The sequence below is a fragment of the Scyliorhinus canicula genome, chromosome 2 (genome assembly GCF_902713615.1).
Source record: "Scyliorhinus canicula chromosome 2, sScyCan1.1, whole genome shotgun sequence".
NCBI classification, from domain to species: Eukaryota; Metazoa; Chordata; class Chondrichthyes; order Carcharhiniformes; family Scyliorhinidae; genus Scyliorhinus; species Scyliorhinus canicula.
Genome location: NC_052147.1, coordinates 125793805 through 125802293, shown reverse-complemented (window position 1 = coordinate 125802293; position 8489 = coordinate 125793805). Strand labels below are relative to the sequence as shown.

The 8489-nt window shown below is 41.9% G+C and overlaps 1 protein-coding gene and 2 long non-coding RNA genes across 4 annotated transcripts; 1 reads left to right on the top strand and 2 right to left on the bottom strand.

Moving 5' to 3' along the window:
- Positions 1-1486: 1486 nt before the first annotated feature.
- LOC119957989 lies at positions 1487-4740 on the bottom strand. Its single transcript, XR_005458952.1, has 2 exons — positions 4467-4740; positions 1487-1896 (listed from the first exon to the last, which is right to left on the bottom strand). It is a non-coding gene; the product is annotated as an uncharacterized LOC119957989 (long non-coding RNA).
- foxg1a (forkhead box G1a) lies at positions 1491-3744 on the bottom strand. The gene has a single exon (XM_038786218.1). It carries the CDS (start codon positions 3592-3594, stop codon positions 2365-2367), a length of 1230 nt encoding a protein of 409 aa, XP_038642146.1. The 5' UTR covers positions 3595-3744; the 3' UTR covers positions 1491-2364.
- LOC119957980 lies at positions 4118-6976 on the top strand. Of its 2 annotated transcripts, XR_005458951.1 has the most exons (3): positions 4118-4274; positions 4953-5108; positions 6697-6976. It is a non-coding gene; the product is annotated as an uncharacterized LOC119957980 (long non-coding RNA). The 2 variants fall into 2 exon arrangements; XR_005458950.1 differs by lacking the exon at positions 4118-4274 and having other exon boundaries at positions 4734-5108.
- Positions 6977-8489: the final 1513 nt, after the last annotated feature.

Genomic DNA, 8489 nt, shown 5'->3' with positions numbered 1-8489 from the left:
GGAAAGAAACGGGATATAAATTTCTCCGTAAGACGTATGGAGAAGTCAGCCGCACACAGCCAACGTCATTGCGTATTGTCACTATGTAAATGAACCTTCACGTTTCTTTAGCAGTCAAAAAAGTATTAATAATAGATCCCTTAATAGCGCCTGGCAAATTCTCCTTTCCTTTTTTCATATAAATTTGGCTGCGTTTAATTCACGAGGCACATTTCCTCCTTCTGTATAACCCCGCTTAACATTGCAGTGATAACATCTAAAGCACAGATTGATTTTCCTGCGGGCCTATTGTGAGAGGCACTAGCTCTCCTTGCATTACTCGTGGGCATATTTAATGTGGTACAAGAAGAACAAATAAGGGTAGCACCCCGGCGCAGGAATACAGGCGGATCGGGTTTGCAAGAAATGCGTTAAAGTTTTCTCATAATGTGGTATCTTCCGAGGGAGAGCAATTGTCTATTATCACAGAAGGCTTGCACTTCTTAGTTATATGTAATAACGACAAAAGGAATAGTTTTCGGATCGCTGTATAAATTCATTTAATCTGAAATTAAATAATAAATGTATATAACACTCATTGATACACTCAATTATACTAAAGATTTTATTCAATAATCAGGGTCTGTTTCTGAATCTTCAAGATACCCTAAGTACACGCAGCCCTTGACAGCCTTCTGCTCTAACACTGGTCTTACACTTCAATGTAATTGTGTAAATAATATCTCACCGTCAGAATAACAAAACAAAAAAAATGTTAATTTATAAACTTTCAACTAAGTTTTCTGCTGGATCATTAACTTATTAAAAAGGTTTCTATTTTTTATGTGCCATTGCAGGCTGAATTGGATTGTTAAAATATCTTTCGAAGATTATCCATTGTTTAAAGAAAATGCACAGACTTCTGTGGTTGTAAAAGGACAGGGCCCGCGCTCTGTGGAACCAGATTTGCTGCTCACATCAAAAATATATCACAGGAGCAACTATATTAACTGTTTGAAAATATACACCTCAGCGAGTTCTGGGTGATTTATAATTTAAATAAATGGCACATGATGGACAAATGGTTTAAGAACTAGCCAGACAGTGAAAATAAATGTTGATAGGTACTCCTATTTGAAATAATTTCTAACTTATGCTTGTTCATTTGTAATATGCTGAAAGTTTAACTGTTCTAAAGACAGGTTGTGCGAATATATAAGATATGTTAAGAACTGTGACAATTAGTTTTGCCGGTAAAAATTGAAAATGTTAATTACATTGGAACCTAGCGCAGACATTGTAGGGTGAATTCAGGTTAAACATGGGTGACTGAAAGGCGAAGATAGGCCAGGATAACGCGGACTTGCATTGCCTTTGACTGGTAGACTTCCCTCTCTTGTTGATGGGGCATCAAAATACACAGGGCAGGAGAGCCTCCATTTAAAAAATATTACTGCAAATCGCTACTGCATTTAGCGGTGATAAAGAAAAGGACAAGATGTCAACATTTCTGAATGTAACCTATTTTTTTTATTTCGGTGCCTTTTGTATAGTAAACATTTTAAGTGACAACACGGGCATATGATCACAATATCACAATCATGAAATTTTGAGACGACATTAACAATCACTCAAGGAATTTATGAAGCATTTAAGCAACACAAGTTACACGTCCGCAAAATTTATCCTTTAAGTACAATAGGTTTACACATTTCACTACATTTACATAAGGAACTGAAAAGGGAAACTGTTAGTGACCACATACATCGAATTATGCACAACACAAACTAAAAGACAATCATCAATTTTGTCCCCTTCTGATGCTTTGCAGGCAGTGTTGTAAACTGGAAACTAGGAATTATTTTCAAAGTACTTGTTCTCTTAAACAAGGAGTGCATTTCTCGCCCCGTCTTTGGTCTAAAAGTAAACATGAACCATTTTGTAACCAAATGATAAAATGACCGAAAGGTTAGGCATGTTTTGAGTAAGGTTACGAATTACAAATCAAACTTTAAATTTTGATTATTTTTAGTGTGAATTGTTTCCGCCGATCTTGAAACCAGCAGCCACCCAGCAGAGATAACTTCTAATACTGCAAACATGGACATTCTGTGGAACTATTGGAACAGAGATCTCTAATTTAAACTTAGTTGGAATGCAGTCGTTTTAAATACACAGTCTACATTAATTTAACTAGTGGTTTGCTATCTAACCCGCCTCAAATTGCACATTGCTGAAATCGAATAAACAAACAACCCTACGGGATTTGACAAAATGCAGACAAGAATGGGGCTTGAATAAAAATACCTGGGCTTTTTTTTTGAGAATTATTTACAACGCAAATGTGTGTAAAATGTTAACTTACAGTCTTTTCGAAGGGATTTGTTAGTGTATTAGAGGGTTTGAAGAGGGCCCCTGGTTTTGATGTGTGAAGTAATCAGAGAGCCCTGCAGAAAGTCCTGTAGAGAAACTTGGCAAAGAAGGTCTCAGAGACTCACAGGGGAGAGATGAAGGCGCCTGCGGAGACGTGGAGGACGCTGTCCTAGCCGTCATTGAAGTGCTGCTTTGAGAAGTCATTGAAGGGTGAGGAACGTGGGGGAAAAAGTAACTTGTCTGTCCTGCCAGCAGGTTTACCGAGCAGGGGTTTAACGAATATGTGCCTGAACACGGAACCGACAAACCACACGGCACCGAGGCGGCTAGGGCGGCCGCGGCCGTGAGGTGGTGAGTGGCATACGGAATTTCTCCGTTAACAAGTCTATCTACACTTAAGCCGTTTGATGTTGGAAATGAGTGGTTGTTTGCCAGAGAGTTCTGAGTTAACACCGAGCTGTAGGACATCGGATGACTGGGATAAGGTGAGGTGGTTCCATTATAACTTAATGCACTGCTCGCTCGGGGATGATGAAGGGACAGGAATGGAGACACGGGCCAGTATAAGGAACCTGCCCTATCCATGAATGTCAGTCCGGTCGAGGTGAGGCGCGCTCCCCGCTTGAAAGCTAACTTTGCTCGAGATGTTGTGGACCTCCTGCGGAGTTTGCCGGTGGTGCCACCTATAAAGACATCGTCACTAGATGGGTCCAGCATCCAGTAATTCCCCTTGCCAGGGTCATCATAATGCCTCGGAACTTTCACGAAACATTTGTTCAGGCTTAAATTGTGTCGAATGGAGTTTTGCCAGCCCTGCTTGTTCTCTCTGTAATAAGGGAAGTTCTTCATGATGAACTCATAGATGCCATTGAGGGTGAGGCGTTTCTCGGGACTCTGCCGAATGGCCATCATGATCAGGGCGTTATAACTAAACGGGGGCTTCTCATATTTGCCATTTTTCTTTTCCCCTTCCTTTCCGGCGTCTCCCTCTTTGCCGTCGACCTTCTTCTCTTCCTGCTTCTCCTTGTCTTCAGAGCAGGGCGGCTCCGCCGAGCTGTTGTCACTTTTGCTGAGAGTATTTTCAGACTTGGACTCCAGCGTTGGCAGGATGTTTTTGTCCTCCTGTTCGGGGGCAGATCGGTGACGGTTGTCACTTTGAACCGCTTCGGGCACCAGGCTGTTTATGCTGAAGGATGATTTCGGAATCATTTTCACTTCTTTCTTATCTCCCATGTCCAACATCACACACAGGTAAAATTACAGCAGCACAGTTGGACCGCAATCGCAAACGCTGGCAACTCATGTAGTAAAAAAAAAGAGCCACTACTTCATGTTCTTAAAAACACGTCGAGCCGAGCCAGCTTGCTCCAATTCATTCCGGCCCCTGGCCGCTCGGCTGCAAACACTCGCTGCAACCTTTTCACTCACTGCCCAATCACAGCCCGCGGCGCGCCTGCGCGTCGGCCCCAGCCGCAGCCAATCGGCGCGGCCCCCCCTGGGCGGAGCGATCCAGTCCCAGGGCGGGAAGTGAGCAGGGGACCGCATCACCGCCGCTTTCAGGCCCACGCTCTCTTTCCATCGCTTCCTTCTCCCGACACTATCCAAACCCCCCATCCACCCAGCACTCGGCCATTGCGGGTATGTCAATGTTTGTCTCTTTTCGTTGCAAGTTTGTTTATCCTTTCCAGAACTGCGGGATTCAAAACAGAGCCGGGGGGGGGGGGGGGGGGGGGGTGCGGACTACTTTCTCTCTCCGAGTGGTTTGCAGTCCCAGTTTACAAAATAATAATCTTTAAACTGCTGCAATGAAGGGCTGAGTATTGATTGATTCATTGCATTGTGCCCCTTCCCAATGTTCCCATTCAATCTCCCAGTCTCAAGCTGCTTTCCTTTGGCATGTGATGGAATGGGAATAACTTGGGGTGAGTGATGTTGTGTGAGCACCCGGCCAAGACCTGGGGCTGGGAGCTGCGGCTCGGGCTGGGCACGGATGAAGGGAAGGGGGTGGAAAGAGAGACAGCCAGGGAATGGGGGGTCTGTCGGCTGGCTGGCACCGCAAGCTCGATCCCAGAGCAACCCCTTCCCGCTCTCCAAAACCAACATCCCCTCCTCACCAGTCTGTTCATTTCATCCAAATCTCCATCATTCGCTCCGATTCTTTTGCTATCAGTCATCTTGGATCCATGATGGCGGATGGGACATTGTGAATAACCAGTTGTAGATTGATTGTGACTATGTCTATTCAAAAACAATAAAATCCTGGCTTTGTAGATCTTTTTCTTTTATTTCTCAAAAGTAATGAGTGTTGAAGAAGCAGGACCCAATGTTAAATTGCAGATGAGTCAATGTAGCCGGTGTTATACACCCTGAGTTAATGTAGCCTCTTTGTTCCATTTCTTAAAGATTAACTATTAATTGATTAAGATGCTTAGAAAAATATCGGAAGAAGGGTATTAATGCGCAAATACTTCGCGCGTTCTACTTATCCCTTCAGACCTGACTGCAATTTTGCTGTTTGCTGCTACAATGCCTTATAAAGTGTTGACATTTATCATATGCTTTTCCTGCTTTATTTGGGGCTGGGGTATTTTATTCGACAGGGGTCACACCAAGTGAAGCTGGGACGGCGCCTTGTCTGCAAACGTTAAACTACAGAAGTGACTGGATTCATCACATCGAAGACGGCGGAAAGCCCCTGTGTGGACGGAACTCCTCAACCAAGCGGCCGGGCAACGGATCCCAAATCCAGTTTTCTGGTAACACATGTGTTAAATAAAACGGCAACTCTCGTTTAAACTTAATAATACAGCGGGAGTAAAATACAAACCAGGCGCACACTATATTCCTCCGGCACTTTGACACCCGAATTGAAATTGGTATAAATTGATGAATATTTTCGGCTAATATCTGCAAAACAGCATTAAACTTCGGCTCCAAGAAACAAAGCGCTTTAAATACCAAAATGAGGCTGTGTCGTAAACGAGAATGATGCATGGATTTGATTCCTAATATCATTTAAAAAAACACCAGGGCATTTGCAAGAAACTCTACTACATTTCCCAATCACCGAACTAACCTAGAAAGTACATTCAAAGACATGGAAGGAATTAAATATTTGCATCCTTTGTAATAGCACTGAAATCGGCTGATGGGAGTTCCCTATTTTAAAACAGTGCAATATCTGAGGGCAAAAGGTCACCAGTAAAATCTGTGTAAGGTCACAAAATGTTTCATATGCTGCGTGTGTGGGGCGGTGTGGGGGGGGGGGGGGGGGGGGGACAAATTGTAAATCGTTCGCTTATTTTCTCGGTTTATATTTAAAGTCTCGTCTGACCTGCTCGTTTTCTTACTCACTCTAGCATGAAATGATTTCGCGTAACCGGATTCCCGGGAAAGGACAGGTTACATAAACATTTACTGGTGTGGGGTAACTACAGTACTTGTACTCTGATATGCAGGAAGGAAAGTGTTGATTAACACGAAGAGAGAGAGAGAAAAAAAACGAGATTAGCTGATTGCATGCTCATATGTGCAAGCGGCCATTGAATTGTTTTTTTTAAATAGACACAGCTGTTGTTTGCATTGAACCACAGTTGTTGCTGTGATTTAGCAATACTTAAATCAGCATTTTTGTATAACAATTTTGAATCGTTTACAAATGTGTATTCCAAACTGATTTTGGAAGACCGAAAGAAGCAAACGGTGCTGGTTGTGGTGTATTATAATATTTTGAATTTTGTTTAACATAATTCAAGTTTCATAAGTTGGTTCGAAAGGAGGGAGATTTCACATTGATTCAGGGAAGCTAACAGACTGAGACAGATGTGAAACATTAGGAATTGCGTTTGTACGTTTTAATGAAGCTTGTCAGAAGTTAACTTATTTTATACTACAGTAAGCATAGTATATATATTATGCATATAGCATATAATGCATATAGTAACAGGCAACTAAAAGAAAGCTTATTTAAATCCCTTTATCCCTCACAAATGGTCGACCTGCTAGTATAGAAATTGTTACCAGAATTCGCGGAGAGTGAACACAAATTTTAAAGTAAACAGTCATTAAAATGTGTAATAATATGAATTAACACAGGTGTGAACTACGAAAGCAAAAATGGAGAAAGGCGAAATAGCGAAATCAACTGAGAAATGTGTTGCAACCAATGTTGGTTCAGAGTCTTTCTCCCCTTTACCGTCACATAAGAAAGGAGGGTTTGGCATAGCGGTTTTTAATATATGTGCAGAAATATACCCTGAAGGTGTTGCATGTTTTGTGTTATGAAATTTTGAGGTTTTGAAAATGAAGTTTTAAAAATTAATATTGTTTTTTTGTCTGCTGCAGAATTTTACCTTTGACCTTCAATGAAAAGAAACTCTTGCATAGAAGTGGCCTCCAGGGTATTACATATATCCTACTGTCACGGGGAACCGAGGAACTATCCATACTAATGCATTATAATAATGCGATGTTTATCAGCGTGGATTTAAAAAATGTCTGATGTGATATTTGAGATGTTGCACCTTGAAAATGTTGCCTATCTGCTGTATACTGTTAATGGAGAAATATAACGAATTTAAAAATATGGTTAAATAAAGTTGGAAAAAAGAACCCACAATCTCCACCAAGAGTTCCATGTGTTATTGATTAGGTTAATTGGGTTGGTATAGTTCAGCAAAACATATGAGAATAGAAATATAAACCCAGGACTGAAGCCCCTGGAATTCTAACAAAAACTGAAGTAACCATTATACCAGTGGTAGAATTGATAATAAGGAATAAATGAATTTCAGGACAATTCTGATTTGTTATATTGTTTGCGAAGTTTGTCTGAATGTAGCCAGTTGTGGTCATTCCCAAAAAATAGATAATCTTGTCCTGAATTTGAACAAAAATACACTTGTTGAATTGTCACCAAGGGAATTATGTTTTTCAAATGTAATTTCTTGATCTGCAAGTGATCTGAATAGACTTGGATTGATAGACAATTGAAGAAATCAGTGATTAAATTCTTCCCCAAGTAACTAAATAAAACACTTAACTGACTGCAGGCGCTAATAATTAGTGATTGAAAGTTTCTGTATTTAGAGTGCTACATGTTTCTGAAGAAGTGGTTTTTGTTACAGGTTGTATTATTAGGTTTGCGAAAACAGTAGTGAACTAAACTTCCCAGTTAGTGGTCTTCGCACCAGGAAAGTGTTACTTGGTGTAGCAGCCCTGCTTCGTCACTCATTAACTCCCTGTAGGTTGTCAGCGGCTGCTAAGCACTAAAACCAGCACCAAACTAAATTAAGAGCCCGATGATTAAGATGAACGTTTACCGGCGCTGTCATTTGCAGCATCTTTCCATCATAACATTGTGTCACTGGGAAATTCTCCTGAAAACTGCAGGAAAGAAAACACACAGTCTCCCTCTCTCTCGCTCAATCTCTCTCAATCACTCCCTCTCTCTCTCTGTCTCACACACATATACATTCTCACTCTCGCACTCACACACATGCACCCACACACACACATCCACATGCACACTCTCTCCTACACCCACCCTCACATACACTTTCTCACATGCCCACACACTCACTCTCTTGCACACACTCTCTCTCACACATGCACTCACACTCCCTCACATACACACCCACACACACTCTCGTACACCCACCCTCACATACACTCTCTCACATGCACATGCACTCACATTCTCTCTCACACACATGCACTTACACTCTCACACACACACTCACACACATTCTCAGACACACTCACATGCATACATACACAATCTCACACACTCCCACGTACAGACTCCAACTCACAACCACATACACACTCTCCTACACACACACATACACTCTCATACACACGCGCTCACACACACTCTTTCACACACACTCTCATACTCCCTCACACACAAACTGTCCCTCACACACATTCACACTCTTGCACACACTCAGTCTCACACACTCTCCAGCTCTCACAAACACTCGCATACATTCACACTCACACATTCTCTCTCTCTCTCAAACTCTAACATATATACTCACACATAACCCCCTCTCACACACGCACTACCTCACAAACATTCACTCACACACACGCTCACACACATTGACTCACACACTCCCATTCACTTGCACATA